Consider the following 20,398-nt stretch of genomic DNA (forward strand, 5'->3'; position numbering starts at 1 on the left):
AGAAAAAAGTGTAACTGCTTGATGTTGGGTGGTATACTCTATATATGTCAATTAGGTCTAGGTTATTAATTGTGTTATTGAGTTCTATAGTTTCCTTATTCAACTTTTGTTTGGAAGATCTGTCCAGTGGCGAGAGTCATTAACTCTTTTTTAAAAAACATTTATTTTTTAGTTGTAGTTGGACACAATATCTTCATTTATTTTTATGTGGTGCTGAGGATCAAACCCGGTGCCTCACCTATTTGAGGCAGGCGCTCTACCAATGAATGAGCTATAGCCGCAGCCCTGTTCATTAACTCTTAACCCACATTTTGTGTAATTGAATTTTTGGGCTTTTTAAGCCAGAATGTGATTTTACACATAAATTTAAGTATGTACCCATATATAAATAAATTAGAAAACATAAGGAGTTAGTCATTATATGTTTACTTATTTTAGAATGTCCCATAAAATGAAATACAAGTTACAGAAAATATGCATGAAGTATACCATTTCAGTAATAACAAGCAAAACCTTAACCATAAATGCACACTTAAATAACTTGAAGTGAAACAGAAAACTGTTAAAACTATTCACAAAGCCACTGGCACATGTTACATAAAGGGGCAGAGTACTATCACTGCCTTTATAACTCTCTGCCTTATATTTCTTAATTGTATAATAAGCCAAAAAGTAATGCTTTTAAAATCTGAATATATTAAGTAATGAAAACAGAGACAATTCATAATCAATAAAATAAAATAAAGTGGGTAATACTGTCTACCTCATAGGATCTGCTGTAAAGATTAAATGAGATAATTTATATAAAGTGCTTAGCATATTCCCCAATATGTAAATGCTTAAAAAATGATAGCTATTTTTTATTTTAAAAAAAAAAAGACTACAAAGAACATTAGAAACGATGAAGCTGAAGAGACAAAGCCTTTGAAAATGACATTGTGTCCACAGGACACTATTCCCCATATTACTGAATCTTGTCTCCGTTGACTGCAAGAATTCATATGATGGTAACCTGAACACACTCTCATTGACAGTAAAAATAAAGTTGCAAGTAGATATATAAAGCACTTACATTAAAGGAGATGGTGATCTTTTTGCCTTGAAGATTACTTTAACCACCATTCCAAGGCTAAATGCTTCTATCCTAAAACTTCAAATGAGAAATATGTGGGCTCTGGACATTAGGGGAGACTCACCAGGACAAATTCATACAGAATGGGGAGTCATGCAGTTGCCTCTCCTGAGGCCTGCCCAAGGGAAATTCCTAAACAAGAAATTTCACCCTACCTCTGAATTTCTTTGCCAGCCCACCTAGAAATCTGAGTTTGTTTATAATCTACAAACTAAATCTGGCCCATCAGTACTATTCTTATTGTCCAGTGAAATTTACACACGTGTTATTAGTCTTATTACTCACATGGAATTGACCTTGTCTTCAGGACCTTGTACTTGGCCTGTCACGGTGCCTTTGCTGGTATTCTTCACCCAGCCAACCACTCCTATTTTCTTAGCTTCATCTTCTGTGTACTGGTTTCAGGAGAAAACAAAAGAGATGAAGTCAATCACGAAAAGTCTGAATTCATAAAATATTTTATTCCAATATTCAAAATGTTAACCTGATAATATTTTTATTCTAAAATATAGTCTATGCCAACACTGGCAGAGCTGAACCAGTCACACCTCTATTTAATAGCAAGAACCTTTACTTAAATGGTATCTTCTATTAAATTCCACTTTCAGGACAACACATTACAAAAATAGAAACTAATAGTGGGAATTATTTCAGAACCAGTTTCTGTGATGTGTTTGGGGATCTATAAAATTCAGCCACATTGCCCGCAGGCCTGTGGACACTAAAATTGCATTGTCAATCTGATGCATTGTCATCAATCCAAGATTCTCAATCACTGACAAGAAACATCCTGTTATGATCAACATTAAGCATTCAAGGGCAGGAACAAAAACTAAAACACTGTGAAATTTCCAACAAAAATGAGGGAAAATAATTTTAACAAGAAAATTAAACTATCAAGAACACTAGCCTACACAAGCTGGTTTACAGAATTATCGTACATTAAAAGATTCTGATGAGTTTTGATGGCTCTGGATTTACCAGAAAAATGTTATAATTGTTTATAGATAAATTTCTCTTTCCTATGATTCATATATATATAGTTGTGAATGGACCTTTAGTTTTATTAATTTGTATGCGGTGCTGAGAATCGAACCCAGTGCCTCACACGTGCTAGAGAAGTGTTCTACCACTCAGCCACAACCCTAGCACCCCTACCCCCCGTGATTCTTAATAGTTTCTTTAAATTCTTTTCCCAGTTTCAAATTCAGTTATTCTACTAAAAATGAAAAAAAAAACAAGAAACATTTTGATTTTGAATTATTTTAACCACATTATTCTAAAAATTCTTGTGGATCCAGCCAACCTGAAGTTTTCAAAACTATGCTCTTCACCTGCTTGGAGGCTAGGGTGGTTAAGATCTATACTCCACAGACCCAGCAAGATGAAGCAACATAAACCAAAATCATTTTATTAATTTTTAATTATTTTTATTTTACTTTTTACTATTTTCTACCAATTTTTGCTCAGATGGGTATAGGAATTGGCTCAGAATATAATTCAAGATAATTATGAAAATGGAGACAATCTGAGTTGTGGAGGATGGAGCTATCTCAATATATAGAGGCTTTACTGTTAGGAAAGTGTTGAAACTAACTCTCAGGGGTTGGGGACCAGAAACTTAATCAAGTGACTCCCAGCAGCAACAGTAGGTGAAAATACAAGCCACAGTTAACTTTTAGGAAAAGAGTATTTTAACAAATAAAAATTTAAAAAGAGAAAAAGGAAATATAACTGCTGAAAACCTGGGAACTGCTTTCATATTCAACATTAGCATTTTTCATTTTGCAGTGCTAGATATGCTCTCTTGCCTGGAGTACTTTTCTATCCAGAACACGTAAAAGAGCCCCTACTTTGTACTCAATATATCTGATCAAAATGTTTAATTCAAATCAACCAAGAGAGGTGCTTTTGAAATTCATAGAAAATATTAACTAATAAATAAGAAGGCTGTAATGTTTCTGACTATTTTTAAAGGACAGCTTTAATAAAACAGTAATTTCAATGAAATTCATTTACATCTTCATTTGCTGTCAAGGGCAGTAAATAAGGAGTAGGCTAGCACTATGCAGAAAATTGCACTGTCTCTGATTAAAAATAACAGGAAGCAAGTGAAAAAAATAATAAAGTGTATTGACTTACCATTCTGAAGCAAACACCTGTATAAAAGAAAGATAAAAAGAAATGTCAGCATGTCTACCTTTTAAGAAAAAAACTATATTTTCTAACTTAATGTTCATCTATTTATTAGAGGGTAAGTAAAAGATAAATAAAACATTCAATATTTGAATGTATTCAAAGGGCATTGTTCAAAAGTATTCTCTTTAGCCAAACACAGTGGCCAATGCTTGTAATTTCAACAACTAGGGAGGCAGGAGGATCACAAGTTCCAGGACAGCCTGAGTAACTTAGTGAAACCATGACTTAAAATAGAAAATAAAAGGGGCTGGGGATGTAGCTCAGTAGTAAAGCACCCTAGGTTCAATTCCCAATACCAAAGTGTATATATATATATATATATATATATACACACACACACACATACACACACGTATACACACAGATATATAAGGTGTAGGTATATAGATATATAGGTATACATGTATATATATTTTTTCAAATAAAAAGAGAAGGTAAGTTTTTGGAGAAATATAATATAGTAACACTCTAAGACCAAAGTATAATGAAATTCTGAACTACATTTTGAATCTGTTGTAAAATGCTAAATAGAACAAAATGCTTATTATAAGGATAGTTGAGGATACTTAGCTTAAAATTTACCCATCCTTAGGTTTTAGAATTTCTTCTTTAAATGCAATAACTAAATTCAAGTTTAAATAAACATTTATATTTTCATTTTATTTCTGTTAGTAACTAGAACCAATGAAGCAAATATCAAGAAATGATATTCCTGACCATGACTGAGCTTCTGAAGCTTCAGTACTAATTAAATTAACTAAAATGGAAATAAGCCTTAGAATCTTTACAGTGTAGATTATATTATGTTCATATTTTAAATCATATAGGTTAGGTAAAGTTGCTGGTGCTGGTTATGTTTTCTCCACATAAACTGTGGTAGATGGGACTGTTCCATATTGATAATTACCATAGTATATTATACTTCAGTTATCCATCCTACAAAACTATGTGAGTGCCATCTTAGACATAAGTCAAGTAAGCTATGGGATTTCCTATACTAGGTTGTTTGGAACCAAACATTCATACTAGGAGAACAGGGCCCTAATTCAGGGGTAAAACAAGAGGCAAGCTGGTTCCAAATTACCAAGGATGTATGTATATAATTTGAGACCTGGTAGGAGAAAGGGAAGTCCTTCTTACATCTCTCCTGGGAATTGTAGCAATGATCCTAAACAACAGAGCTCAGGTCAGTCTTGCAAATTGCAACTTGGAAGACATTCAATCCAAAAGGATGCATAGAACTGGCTTCTCAGGAATAGATTTGCCCCACAGTTGAGATCCTACCTAAGAATTGGTTAAAATGGGTTTAAGAAGCATCAGGAATATGGCAGGTGCAGAAATACAGAGCTTGTTGAGTACTATTTAGTTTTTATTCCCACCTACAGCACGTAAGAAATTTGGAAATCTTTTTCCAAATTGAAAAAAAAAAGGAGTTTAAATTTAGAGGATAGAAGAGAGCATAGCAATTAAAAATATTTTTAGAATGTATAAACAACTATGGTAGATCCGCACAATGGACTACTCAGGAATCAAAAAGAAAGACCTATGGATACAAGCAACAATTTTATGAATTACATGTTGAATCAAATGCATTATGCTAAGCAAAGGAAGCCAGACTCACACATAGTGTGTAATCCCACATTCTGAAACAGGCAAAACTATAGACAGAAAACAAATTGGTGGTTGCCAACACCTAGGCATGGGGGGACAGTGCTACAAGGAAGCATGAGGAAACTTTTGGGGGGATAGAACTGTTCTTTATCTCAACTATGGTGGTTGTTACATTACTGTATGCATTGGTTAAAACTCATTGAATGTACAGCAAAAAGAATGAGTGTTACTGAATGTAAATTATACCTTGGTTGAAAAAAAAATACATTATGAAGTCACAGGGGATAGAACAAGCTGGTCTCCAAAGAGGCCAAAAGATATTCTACACACAGCAATTGAGCCTGAGCATATAGAAGACTAGTAGTTTAGATATTTTTATAGTTTTGTAAGCAGATTTATAATAACTTTTCCTGATGGTAGTATATTGTAGTGCCAAATGAATATGAAGAAAATAGAGCAGCCAATCAATAAAGACAGGAGAGTATCACAAATGGAATTTTTATAGGGCTATAAAAATATTTTTAAAGATACATGTAAAACTTGGAGGAAGGATGAGTAGGAAGTATTGATCTGAAGGAGAATCAGAAAGGCAATCTGCTGTATAGATGGAAGGAAAGACATTAGCTAGTAGATGATATAAAAAGAATCAGCAGAAAATTCAAGAAACTTCATGTCAACCCAGACCATATAAAAAAAGAAAGACACAACAGGAGGGAAATTCTACAGGCAATAGTCTGAAATATTTTCACTATATCAGTGAGGGGCTCTGAAACACAGTAAGATGTTGACCAATAAGTAGATTGACAGTTTGGGTCATGTTCCTCACCCATTCCTCAACAGTAAAAGTTTTGTGTATTAAAATAGCAACACCTGAAAGTTCTTATAGAAAATCAAATCTAGGACTCCTTCTCAGACCTACAGAAACAGAACTTTGTAGGTGGTATCCAGAAATATGGTTTTAACATAATTTCCAGATTATTCTTATGCACTGAAATTTAGATCCAGTAAGTGGCCCAAACTTACAGGAGATATAGGAGAGATCTGGAAAGGGTTTGTGTTCCAGGACAAGGACACATCACAAAAAGGAAAACCAAAATCTTATGGGGTACTGCACATGGGACAAATCTCCTACTGACTCTGGTCCAAGTTGTGTTGATGATAAGTCATGTACATGCATACCTGTTTTGCCTCACCTGTTTTACAAGTCAGCAACACTACATGAAAGAAACAATAGATGATGAAAAGGCAAAACCCACTCTCTAGCACCCTTCTTGGACCTGGAGTTGTAGCTGCTTAGGCAGCCTGTCTCTTAGATTGCTCCTTTCACCCTTATAACCTATTGCTAGAAATACTGGAGCTGCCCATAGAGGGAAGATGACGACACTCAACACAGTGAACAGCAATCCTTTCAGCACATGAATCCCAAACAGCCCTTCCACCATCTATTCACTGATGAAAGAAAAAAAAGGACATTCGCTTTTTGTGAAGGGGATGTAAGAATTTTTATAAGAGGCATCAAACACAGATATTCTACAAATTATGTGTTGTCAGATTAAGGAAATTACCTAAATCGGTCTATTGACAGAATTTTTTTTTTTTTACACAGACATAAGCTAGGATTCAGGCAACTCAAATATATTTAATAAGCATACAGTTAGACATTGATTATTCACTTGACAAAAATCATATTAATTGTCTAATTCTAAATGCAAGTAATGAGATGGGTATATAAGACATAGTTCCTGCATCTAGGAACTTCATCTAGTCAAGTGGGAGAGGTAGAAAAGTAAACAGGCTGAGTACGATTCCATTGTGTATATATGCCCTTTTTTTTTTTATCCATTCATCTATTGAAGGGCATTTGGTTGGTTCCACAGTTTAGCTATTGTGAACTGTGCTGCTATAAACATTGATGTGGCTGTGTCCCTGTAGTATGCTATTTTTAAGTCGTTTGGATATAGACCGGAGGAGAGGGATAGTTGGGTCAAATGGTGGTTCCAGTCCCAATTTTCCAAGAAATCTCCATACTGCTTTCCATATCAGCTGTACCAATTTGCGGTCCCACCATCAGTGTATGAGTGTACCTTTTTCCCTACATCCTCACCAACACTTATTGTTGTTTGTATTCATAATAGCTGCCATTCTGACTGGAGTGAGATGAAATATTACAGTAGTTTCTGCAGGTAAATGGATGGAGTTAGAGAAGATAATGGTAAGTGAAGTTAGCCAATCCCCCCAAAAAAACCAAATGCCAAATGTTTTCTCTGATATAAGGAGACTGATTCATAGTGGGTAGGAAAGGGGAGCATGGGAGGAATAGATGAACTCTAGATAGGGCGGGGTTGGAGGGGAAAGGAGGGGGCATGGGGTTAGAAATGATGGTGGAATGTGATGGACATTATTATCCAAAGTACATGTATGAAGACATGAATTGGTGTGAATATACTTTATATACAACCTGAGATATGAAAAATTGTGCTTTATATGTGGAATAAGAATTGTAATGCATTCCGCTGTCATATATAAATTTTTAAAAATTAATTAATAATAAAAAAGAAAAGTAAACAGGCAATTAAAATTGCTGTAGATTGCATAAACCTGGATGCAAGTGAGAGTTTACCAGACACATGATCCAATCTTGGTAAGTTTTAGAAGTGCTCGTTAAAGATTGGATCTTAACGAATGGATAAAAAAAATGTGGCATTTATACACAATGGAGTATTACTCTGCATTAAAAAATGACAAAATCATAGAATTTGCAGGGAAATGGATGGCATTAGAGCAGATTATGCTAAGTGAAGCTAGCCAATCCCTAAAAAACAAATGCCAAATGTCTTCTTTGATATAAGGAGAGTAACTAAGAACAGAGTAGGGACGAAGAGCATGAGAAGAAGATTAACATTAAACAGGGATGAGAGGTGGGAGGGAAAGGGAGAGAGAAGGGAAATTGCATGGAAATGGAAGGAGACCCTCAGGGTTATACAAAAGTACATACAAGAGGAAGTGAGGGGAAAGGGAAAAATAATACAAGGGGGAGAAATGAATGACAGTAGAGGGGGTAGAGAGAGAAGAGGGGAGGGGAGGGGAGATAGTAGAGGATAGGAAAGGCAGCAGAACACAACAGACACTAGTATGGCAATATGTAAATCAATGGATGTGTAACTGATGTGATTCTGCAATCTGTATATGGGGTAAAAATGGGAGTTCATAACCCACTTGAATCAAAGTGTGAAATATGATATATCAAGAACTATGTAATGTTTTGAACAATCAACAATTAAAAATTAAAAAAAAAAAGATTGGATCTTAAGAGTTGAGACCTCAATCTTGAGAAAATATTGGTATGATGAAAGTAGAATAACATTATAAATGGAAGAGCTGTGTAAAGCCCCAAAGTTGGAATTTTGGCACATTTGGATACCACACATAGTTAAATACTCACAACCACGCATTCCCTTATTTTCAAAATTATTTCTAGGCCCCAAACTTTACTGGAGACTTATTGAAAAGTAGTTCAGTTCTGATCCCACTTTTATAGAGGAATTGGTATGAATGTTTTTATACCTAAAGTTTCCATAATCCAACTAATCTACTGCAAGAACCTCCTTAATAGTCCCCCTGCTTCTAGTTCTGCCTCCTAGAATGTATTCTTCATAAAGCAGCCAAGGTGGTTCGCTTTTCTTATGTAAAATCAAATAACTTCCATCCCCTGCTTAAAATTCTCCAGTGGTTCCCCATGATATTCAAAATGAAATGTATTCGATTACCAGAGTCACTAGGCCCCTTCCTAATGCCTCTACCTTTATCTCTAGCACTCCCTCTCTCTTTATTCCAGTCAGACTGCTCCTGGGGACTCCTTACCCATGCCAAGCACATTCCTCCCTCATGACCTCTGCACTAATTATTCCTTCTGCCTGAGATGCTCCTTGTCTGGGTCTTAATGACTGATTCCTTCTCATTACTCCTCTCCACACAAATGTCACCTCCTTAGAGAAATATTTCCTGACTAATTTGTCTAAAACAGCAATGCTCCCGTTTCCTGCACACACACACACACACACACACACATGCATACTATCGATTACCATATGATATTATTATGAATTTATTTATGTATTTTCAAATTCCTGTCTTCACAATAAACTACTAAGTTCCATGAGGGCAGGATTTTTCCTGTCTTGTTCACCTAGCACCTAGACCAAAGCTAAGCTCACAGTTGTTGAATAAATAAATAAAACTAGCTGATGAATATTTAAGTGACATACTTAGGTACCCCATAATAATTCATTATTAATATCACAAATATACATATAACCATACTGACTAGAATTTAAATCTGTTTTTAAAATGGTGACACTAAATACACTGCATTAAAGTTCTGGAAAGAATCTCAATTTTACAAGTAGAACTCTACGTAAGTAATAATACATAGTGACTGAATATTATATATATATAATATAATGACTGTGATGTGAATATAAGTATATATATATATACTTATGCATATATGCACACTCAACTATAAAAGATAGCAAGAAGTTACTCGATAGTGCCTCAGTTGACATTAGGCATGTACATAACATTAGGCATATACACAGTGCATATATATATATAACAGATATAACTATGATAACTAAAAAAAGAGAAATACTTAGTTGGTTGTCTTAAAGAACCTTCAGGATTTGGGGTGGGAAACTAGAGCAGGATGTGGTGGCTGTTACTTTTCATCATCAATCCTCTTATACTGTTTTATATGTGATAAATTCATGTGTGTATGCTAATTTGGTTTAAGTTTTTGAAGTTTTAAATTTTAAAGTGTTTGTAACTATGAATGGTAAGGACACACACATACGTAGTTACTTTAAAAATCTTAAAATGGCAGGGTATGGTGGCACACGCCTGTAATCCCAGTGGCTCAGAAGGCTGAGGCAGAAGGATCTTAAGTTCAAAGCCAGTCTCTAAATAAAATACAAAAAGGGCTGAGGATATGGCTCAGTGGTTAAGTGCCCAAGTACAATCGCCTGTACAAAAAAAAAAAAAAAAAAAACTTAAAATGGTAGAACTGCAGGATTTAAGTGACATATTTAACTAACCCATAATAATTCATTATTAACATTGCAAATATGCACATAACTACACTGACTGGAATACAAAATGTTATTATTTTAGGCAGTGACAGATGGAAAAAAAAGACTGAGATAAATCATATATGAAAGATTCAACATGTATTTAATAGAGATTTCGGTTGCCTTGGTTATAGATTTAATGTTTTCAGGTTGAAACCCTGGAGATCACAGTCTTTCTGTAATGTGTTCTTTGGGGTCACTACTTGAGAAAGAATACCAAATGTAATAACTATGTTTTAACATTACTTAATATATAAATGCCTATGGCACATACAGATTGTTTTCCCTTCTTCCTAAAAGAATTCTGTTTTACCTGGAGGCAGCAAAGTGACCTTCTATGTTTCCTAGTCACCCTTATGGCAGGGGTGGCCTAGTGAGAGGTAAGCCAAGTCACTGGTTGAGGCTATCAGAAAAGCTCTTCCGCAGAGACTGACCCAGCCAGGGGTATTTCATTTGCCTCTCTTTGCTGACTGTGATGTGAATATAATGTTTAGAGTTATCGCAGCCACCTTGAAACCATGAGGGAAAGGCTCTGGCCCTAACTTCCTAAAAGATTGTAAGTGCCAGAAGATGGAGGAAGAAGTGAGGAGGGGTGGGGAATGGAGAATTCAAGAGACTGGAGAGACAAACCTAGTGGTACACAACTAATCCCAAGTACTGTGGGGATGAGTGACTGAGGGAGGAGGATCCAAGTTCAAGGCAGAGCCTGGGCAACTTTGAAAGACCCTGTCTCAAAATAAAAAATAAAAAGGGTTAGGGGTGTAGCTCAGTGGCAGAATTCCCCTGGGTTCAATCTCCAGTACCTCAAAAAAAAAAAAAAAGAGGAGGAGGTATTCTTTTGGGGGTGATAGATCTTCTCTGGAAATAGATAGTGGTAATAGTTGCGAAGTACTGTGAATATATCAAAACGTGCTTTGTATTTAGTGTTATATGAACCATATTTCAATTTTTTAAAAATCACATACATGCAGCAGAAAACAGGATTGTGATGTAGTCATTCCTCTATCTGTAGAACAGGATCATTATTCAATTTTGCTCACCACAAAATCTCCCTTATTTTTACTATTGTTCCACACCAAAAAAACAAATCAAAATAAAACAAAAAACTCCAAAGTGCAGATCATCTTGAAGTACTTTAAACAGAACCGAATTTTCGCACACTTTAAGATTTATTTCTGTAGAAAAAGCCTTTTGCTCCCTAGCAATAGTTCCTTCCAGGAGGAGGATTATCCTTTAGTGTGACATTTCTGGCCCACCTTCTTCCCTGCCCCTGATTCATTCCCAGGGACATGTAGTGACTCATCCTTTGGGTAAGTTTAGCAGGAGAAGCATGCTTCTTCTTCTTCCTCCTGCTGAGAGCAAAGTATCCACAGGGATCATACTCTTTTCTGTCTTAGAGTAGCCCTGCCTGTGCCCAGTTGGGTGTATTTAATTCTGCAGTACAGGTTATTATAAAGTTCACTTACCTGCAGATATAGGCCACACCCCCCAAACTCTGCTTTACTTTTTGTCTTCCCTGTCAATAACTCACATAATGAAGATGTGTGCTATTTACTAGGCCCCTCAAACAACACCCCTTATTTTAAATTCTTACAAGGAATGTGTGTTAAGGGGTCTTAAGACTCCAGACCATTAACTTTGCAAAGCAGCAAATCATGTGGGAATCAACCATTCAAAGCACCATAGCACGCTTGGAATTTTCCAGAATCTTTCTGAAAGTCCTGACCCCTAGTTTGATGAATACTGTGCAATCCAGAGACATCTACATAGAAAGAAAAGGTGGACATGGAGACATATTTTCTGCAGTTTATCAGAGCAAGCTGAAACAGACACTCTTAGGTCAAGGCCTCTGCTGAAAAAGATGCTTCTGTGAGTTTTCAGGGCCTCCCACGCCGCTTCCACCTCGCTTGCTAAAGAGAAGGGAAGCTGATATGACACACAGCTCTGGAAACTGGGACAGATATTAGCCCTTTCAGTTATAAAAGACTCAAGCACAGTATGTTGCTCAGTCAAGACTCAGTCAGCAGCAACTGTTCCTCACTTTGTGGAAGGACGGATCAGTGGGAAACCTGACATGAATATTTGCAAAGCAAATACACTTTAAATCTACAAAGAAGCGTTGATATTTAAAGAAACCATATGATGAATTTTAAATGTCAGCAGCCTTTCATGTAAAATCAGATTTTCATATTGCAATGTAACCCTCCATCCTGGGCTCTGACTTTCATGTAAAATCAGATTTTCATATTGCAATGTACCCCTCCATCCTGGGCTCTGACTCAATTTTGAATTCAGGAAGTGATCTAGCTGCTACAAAGCAGTCCTTAATGATTTTTAAACATCCATAATTGTTTAAAATCTTTCCTCATATGTCATAAAATTCTGCCTCATTTGACCTTTCCTCGTGGTCTAGGGTCTGTTCCCTAGAGCCACACACGATGACATCTTTGTAATAATTGAAAGAGCCATCATGCTACTGTTTTCTCTAAGAGCTAACTGTCCCCAAGCACTTCAATTTAATTCAAGACACTTGAAGTCTCCACTAGAGGCACAGCCCTCTAGGAGATATAAAAACAAGCCACCAGCTTGACCTTCAAAATCGTATCCTTATTGTCTAGTGAGAGACATAGCCATGTACACAAATAACTGCAGCAGAAAACAGAATGGGTGGAAGAGAAGTAAAACCAAGAAGTATAATGGAACTATTAATGAAATGCTGTAGGAACAAAGAAGCCAAGAGGGAATTGGAGTCAACCAGGCTTATGTTTTTTGACTTTAATGTACTTAAAATTTCAACCTCTAAAAAACAGCTTTTCTATTTTCCTGTGCACATAAAGAAAAATATGTACATCCAAATTATGTGCTGAATCCATTTAATTACTCATTGCAGTTTGTATTTTCAGCAATCTTTAATAAAATTACTATTTATATCAGGACTTCAATAAGCTACTTGCATTCTAAAACTGAATTAATAGTATCAAAAACAAACTTGAATTTCTAAGGCACATGTCAACCAACAGATTGCCACAATGCTATTCTAGGAGTGTCATTAATATTGACCTGAGAGCTGGTAAAGCATCAAAGTATCTGTAGACAGTTTAATCAATTTCCCTTTCAAATTTTCAGACTGTATTATTCTAGATGTGAATATAACTACACATCCAGAGAAATATGATAAGCCAGGCCATAGCTACAAATACTTTAAGAACATAGGTTCAGTCCCCTATTCCACTAACCCTGTTCCCTAAGCTCCCAATGCAACAGAAGTTGGTGGGGGTCTTGGGGAAGAGCTTCTCAAGAATATGGAGATTTTACAAAAAAAAAAAAAAAAAAAAACCTCCTTTGCTCTCCTTTATCCATTAGCCAGAGGTATGTACTTAATACTTTCAATAAATGTTAAATAACACATAACTTTCTGCAGTCTTACAATAAATTCCCTTTATGTTCACATTAAAAAAAAAATGAGATTTTTTTTAAAGTGTAGGATAGAGCCAGGCATCATGGTATATGTCATAATCCCAGCTACTCAGGAGGCTGAGGCAGGAGAATTGCAAGTTCAGGGCCAGTCTCAGCAATTTAGCAAGACCCTGTCTCAAAAAATAAAAAAGCTGGGAACATAACTCAGTAGTAAGGTTAGGCTGAATCTTTAGTACTAAGAAAAAAAGAAAGGAAGGAAAAGAAAGAGAAAGTAGAGAATGGAAAAGGAAGGAGAGAAAATAGCTGTACAGTGGAGAAACCTGACAAATGCTATCTCAGCCAGGTGATCAAAGTCAACATAACAGCTGTAAGTTGTTATGTACCCTTGACATGGTGTGATGATAATGGTCTTCTTCCCAATAACCCATAAACCCAAGTCTTAGCATGTCAAAATATCAGACCAATTCTAATTGGAGAGCAATCTACAAAGTACTTGACTTCAAAGTACTCTTTAAACTGCTAAGGTCATCAAAAACAAGGTTAAATGCTAGGCTCTGTGGCATATACTGTAATCCCAGCAACTCAGGAGGCAGAAGCAGGAGGATTGCAAATTCAGGGCCAGCCTCACCAACTTAGTGAGAACTTGTATTAAAAAAAAAAAAAAAAAAGACAAGTCTGAAAATATCATAGCCTAGAAGAGTCTAGGGAGGCGAGGCAATTAAATGTAACAGGGTATCCTAGATGGGATCCTGGAACAGAAAGAGGACATTACATAAATTAAGAAAATCCAAATCAAGTATGGACTTGCATTAAAAATAATGTATCAAGCTAGGTGTGGTGGCACATGGCTATAATCCCAGTGACTCTGGAGGCTGAGGCAGGTAGATCTTGAGTTCAAAGCCAGCCTCGGCAACTTAGTGAGGCCCTAAGCAACTCAGGGAGACCCTGTCTCTAAATAAAATACAAAAAAGGGCTGGGGATGTGGCTCAGAGATTAAGCGCCCCTGGTCCCCCCACAAACCAAAAAAATAATAATGTATCAATATTGCCTCATACCAGTTATGTTGTCTCCATACTATCTTCCCAACTTTTCTAAACAAAAAGTTTATTTTTAAAAAAGTAAAGGAAGAAGCAATGGAAAGCAGCAGTAGTCAAAAGGATTTATATGCAGACTTTGAGGATAAGCCTAAGAAGCTAACTATTTGTAATTTGTAAATGTGTTTTCCTGAATTTTAAACAGCCATCTTATAAACTACATATTGGAATTCCAATACATTTGAAAATAAGAGACTGTGTATTTGAAAGGGAGAGTGCAGTGTGTATGCCCTCTAGAATATTCTGTCACCAAGGGTATTTTAAATTCAAACATTCCAAATAGAAATATATCAACACACATCGTTTTAGTTGCAAAATACTTTCTGTGTTGAACTCCAATAAGCCAATTTAACTCAGTGGTCACTTTTCCATATAAAAAAGTTAAATCATTTTCCATTTCATTGAATTTTCATGTCATTGAATCTATTTTCACTGGGAATGCTTTCCATGTAAATATTTTTTAAATATATTTTTAGTTGTAGATGGACATGCTCCTGTTATTATTATTTTTTTTAATGTGGTGTTGAGGATTGAACCCAGTGCCTCACACATGCTAGGCAAGCACTCTACCACTGAGCTTCAACTCCAGCCCTCCATGTAAATATTTTAATGACAATCTGTCAACCATATTTTGTCCATATTAAATGTTCCCAAGTATATCTTCTTCCACTGTGAATTCACTTTCATAGTCATTATTTCCATCAAACCAATTTTCACCAAGATTTTATTATCCTATGGTTTTAAACTAAAAGTAAATTTTATAATGTTCTTTTCATTGTTTTTATTTATTATGTTTGCTTATCTATTTATTTATTTATAGTTGTAAATGGACAGAATACCTTAGTTTATTTTTATGTGGTGCTAAGTATTGAACCCAGTGCCTCACACATGCTAGGCAAGAAATCTGCCACTGAGCTACAGCCCCAGCCCTTCATTATGTTTTATATTATTAAAACAAAAATTTCATTTTTGATGATTTATAGACACAATCACTTCTTCATAATCATGACTTGAATAAAAGGCCAATGGTTTATATTTGTTTATTTCTTATGCAATCACAAGAAAAATTGTAAGCAATTTTAAGAAACAAAGAACTATATATAGAAACAATGACAGAGAATGCCAGCAAGTGAGAAAGAGAAAATGGGAGGCTGCAGTGTTTCTGGGTGTGCTGTGCTTACTGACCAGGTCAAACTTCCCTACAGTCAAAATGACAGTCCAAACATCCTGAGGGGCATCTGGAATGATACAAATGATCAGATCCACATGTCCTGCTTCAATCCATGTGTTCAGTGCACAGGTCAGGAAGAAGGCAAAGTAAGGATGGAAAGGGTATTGAGGGGAAAATCAACAGGAAATAGTCATGAAGAGCATGGGTGCTAGTATAGTCTGTCAAGGTTCAAATCCCAGCTCCACAACTTAAATCTGAGTTACCTGGGAAAGTTACCTCTCTATGCCTCAATTTCTCTTTTAGACAAGGAAATGATTGAGGTCAAAAGAAGGAAAATTAAATGGAAAACGAATGTAAAATACTGAGTACAGAATTTGGCCCATCCTAAGCTGTCAAAGAATGTCGGTACATATGGGTGCAAATATGTTTCTGTGAATTTGTACCATATATTCCACCTTGATAAAACAATAGTGTGCATGTACTCTCTTCCATTTAACATACTACAAATTGTAGGAGTTATCATCCTAAACCTGACTTTCTTTTTTTTCCCCCCTTTGGAAAGGTTGTGCAAAACTACTATATTTACAAAAATGGCACAAATGTGAACTCAACAGTCAATGCACATGCATACTTCATTCACATCTTCAACGATGAAAGGTCTTCAACACTGCAGAACAAATAAGAATGCAGCTATTAAGCACTGAAGTCATGTAAGTTATACCAGAATGGGCAAATATTGTCCAAGTAAAATTCTATTGTTAAAGCAGAAACAGGTTTAAAGCCATTCAAGTGCAAGCACAGTTAGACAAATCTTTCAGAGCCCCATCTATTTGTGTTTGAATCATGTGATCTTTCTTGCAACTTGTGGTCTTAAACTTCTGTTCTACAAAATTCAAAAGGAAAATACAGAAAAAAAAAACAATACATCAGAGGTTATATTAAATAAGAGTATTATATAAAGCGATAATTAAGATGAAACATTGAAATAGTAAAATTTGATTGTTACTTGTTGGAACCAGTCCTATACTAGAATTAGTTAATATATACAAATATTTTCAAGTAGATAACTTATGTTTCTCTAACTCGTCCTTTTCATCAGTGCACTGTTAAACTAATAAAAACACATAGCTGGGTGTGGTGGCTCATGCTTGTAATCCCAGGGCTGAGGCAGGAGATCAATTCAAAGCCAGCCTCAGCAAAAACAAGGCGGTAAGCAACTCAATGAGACCCTGTCTCTAAATAAAATACAAAAATTGGGATAGGGATGTGGCTCAGTGGTTGAGTGCCCCAGAATTCAATCCCCAGTCGCCACCACCACAAAAAAAAAAAAAACACTCTGCACATATATATTCCCTTACAATAGCAGCACATGCTATTACTACCTGCAAAGTTGTCACTCTCAAATGACTTAGTGAATGAAAGGAAACAAAAAGTGAATAAGTGGCATAATAAGGAGAAATTAAGGGAATTTGAAAAATTCGTGCAAGGCAGCTTTTTTAAAATCAGTCAGCCATGGGGCTGGGGATGTGGCTCAAGCGGTAGCGCACTCGCCTGGCATGCGTGCGGCCCGGGTTCGATCCTCAGCACCACATACAAACAAAGATGTTGTGTCCACCGAGAACTAAAAAATAAACATTAAAATCTCTCTCTCTCTCTCTCACTCTCTCTTAAAAAAAAAAAAAAAAATCAGTCAGCCAGCTTGCCAGCAACAAGGGATGGTTTCCATTCAGGAAGGTCCTGTGGTGTGGGAACCTAGCCACCAGTGACCTCTTTGTTATCCAGGGCTGTGTTAGGAAGTTGCTTGTTTTTGCATGTTGTAATCCCCAGAATCAAAATATATTTGCCCTTTCTGCAATCATTTCCTTAAACATCTGAACCTCGAGGCTTTTGTCCCGGGTGAGAATACTTTTTTTAATTTTGCTTCTTCAGCTTTCTCTAAATTAGTCACTTTATCTTCCATTTCCTTCTGAAGGCCAGGGACTTCATGGACACAATGCTCTCTCTGCCTAGCCCTGCTCCTCCAGCTTCCCTAAACCTGAGTTTTTTAATTTAAATATTTATTTTTTAGTTTTAGGTGGACACAATATCTTTATTTTATTTGTATGTGGTGCTGAGGATCGAACCCAGTGCCTCATGCATGTTAGGTGAGCGCTGTACCACTGAGCCACAACCCCAGCCCAAATCTGACTTTTTAAACTCTACTATTTTTTAAGTAGTACATTTCCTGTCTTTATATGTTTACTTGCCTCAAATTGACCTTTATATCCCATGTAAGCATTATCTGCACAAAAATGCAACAAGGTAGTTAAAATCATTTGAAATATGTTGTATTAACAGAAAATGTCACTGTAAAATAAAACTGCAAATTTCAAAGAGAGATAATCTTGGTATCAAATTCCATTGATCTAAGGGCTTATCCAAGTTACTGAACCTCTCTGTACCTGTTTTCTCCTTGTTAAAATATAAAGAAGACCCGAATCTCACAAAATTGTGACGATTAGGAACAGTGAGATGCTCAGCATATAGGACAATCACAGCAAATTTCCCACATGCAATTCACGCACACACTCTTTTACACACACACACCCTAATCACTGTCATCTCTGTCAAGTGAACTAAACTTCTCAGATGATCTTTGTCACCATTTTCATATTTTATATAATAGGCTTCAGTGATTTATTGTGGCAGTTTTCAAACCAGGGTACCCATACTCCTGGGGTACTCCAAGACTTCCTAAGGGTACAAACCCATGGATATTTTAAAGGAACCATTTTTCAGATCTTCACCTTTCATATGTATTCTTTCCTAAAATTGCCCTGAGATCTGTTGGCCCTGGTTCTCCCTTCCTACCTCCCTTTCCACGATCAACCTTACAAAGAAAGGCTCTTTACAAAAGATATACTTTCACCCATTTTTAACCTTACTCTGGTACTTTGTCCTAAAGTGTAAAAATCTATGAAGTACCAAATAAAAGGATAATTCAGTCTTTCCTTTAATCAAGGTCCCATAAACACCCCAGTTCTCTCTTTAAGAAATAAATTTCTGACATACATCTGTAATCCCAGCATTCAGGATGCCAAGGCAGGAGAATCATCAGTTCCAGGCCAGCCTCAGCAATTTAGCAGGGCCCTAAGCTACTTAGCAAATTTGTCTTTGTCTCAAAATAAAAAATAAAGGGTTCAGAAGCCAGGAGAATGAGAAGTTATACTCCATATATGTAGTCAAAATACATTCTACTGTCAAGTATAACTAGTAAGAACAAATAAATTTTTTTTTCAAAAAACATATTATCAGAGGAAAAAAAAAGGTTCAGAATGTAGCATGTAGCTTAATAGTAAAGTTCCCCTGGATTCCATCCCCAGAACCAAAAGAAAGAAAGAGAGAAAGAAGGAAAAATAGAAATTTCTAATACAATTTAACTTTTAATAACTAAAGGTTATCATGTTTTAAATATATTTATATTATTTTCACCAATTATGTTGTAATAATAATTGCAATAATAACACACTCCAGAAAAGAAAAATTAATATTTTGGAGACTTATTGTCAAAGGAAATTAGGAAAAATATTCCATTTGTACATACTATGGGTATATATGCACACATACACAAAGCAGAAAGTGTAATAAGCAATAAGAAACTCTCAAGCATAACAATGGGATAAAATTCTGTGGGGGAAGTGAAACAGAAATCAAGTTCAAAAAAAAAAAAAAAAAGAAAAGGAATAATGTATCATGTCCCAGTGTTAAATAACTTTTATTTTAAATGAATGATGGTGGATAGTAAATCACCACAGTATTTATCGTCCATTGGGTAAATTTCAGAGTGATTTAACGTTTTAATTTACAAATATCAACATTTACAATAAGCCAGATATCACATCCCTTGCAACTATTAAACTCATGATGAAACAAAAATCAGATAATAAACTGAAGAGCTACTATCAGCTTGGAGGGGTACTAATAACCTGATAAAGCGAGCCCTCAAATATCATTTAGGTGTCCTTCCTAAAACTCAAGTCAAGCCCAATTAGTTTCAGTGACAAATAAAGGGACCATTAATTCAAAGTCATTCTCTTCCTTCCCCATTTCTCCCCATCAGTCGCCCCCTTCTAAGTCCCTAGTCGTCCCTCGCTCCACCCTCGCTCCTTTGTGGGTTCCTTTAACCCACCCTGTGCCCGCCCCAGCCCTCCAGCGCATGCGCGCTTCACTTCCTTTCCACCCGCTGCTGCTGTGTCATGGCCGAGCGGAAGTTCCAGCCCCCGCGGGAAAGGGCGTCCTTAAGATGGAAAGGGCTTCCCACAGCTTTCTCCCCCTCCTCCCATAACATCTTTCATTCTCTCATTGTAGGGGGGCCCCTACCCTGTACTCTCCCGAACACCTCGTAGTCCACGGATTTGAGTGGCTCGCTGGTGGACATGGCGGCGGCGAGCCCTCTGCCGAGGAGCCGGAGCGGGATTCGGGGCGCGGAGACTGCGGCGGCCACGAGAGGGAGGAAGCACATGGGACCGCTGGGTGCCCTCCGCGCCTGTCCCCTCCTTTTAGCCTTTACATCCATATATGGTATCCTACAATCAAACTTTCTTAATAATTTCTCCTGCAAGTCTTTAAACTATTCCCTCATCAGTATCAAATACTGTGTCTGTTGGAT

At 36.4% G+C, this 20,398-nt stretch overlaps 1 protein-coding gene and 1 pseudogene across 7 annotated transcripts in view; both read right to left on the reverse strand.

Annotated features, from left to right (window-relative positions):
- Positions 1 to 20,277, reverse strand: part of Acyp2 (acylphosphatase 2) — a 155,179-nt gene extending 134,902 nt beyond the window's left edge. For all 7 annotated transcript variants that reach the window (XR_007348070.1, XR_007348071.1, XM_048804347.1 and 4 more), the window contains exons 1-3: positions 20,110 to 20,277; positions 3,275 to 3,291; positions 1,418 to 1,527 (exon numbers count right to left, since the gene is read on the reverse strand). Coding sequence is in view for 5 of the 7 variants with exons in the window: in XM_048804347.1 (XP_048660304.1) it covers positions 1,418 to 1,527; positions 3,275 to 3,291; positions 20,110 to 20,251 (269 nt within the window). In the remaining 2 variants the exon portion in view is untranslated. The remainder of the gene's footprint in view (positions 1 to 1,417; positions 1,528 to 3,274; positions 3,292 to 20,109) is intronic.
- LOC125617169 lies at positions 17,044 to 18,847 on the reverse strand (annotated as a pseudogene).
- Positions 20,278 to 20,398: the final 121 nt, after the last annotated feature.

The sequence above is a fragment of the Marmota marmota genome, unplaced genomic scaffold, assembly GCF_001458135.2.
Source record: "Marmota marmota marmota unplaced genomic scaffold, marMar, whole genome shotgun sequence".
Lineage (NCBI taxonomy): Eukaryota > Metazoa > Chordata > Mammalia > Rodentia > Sciuridae > Marmota > Marmota marmota.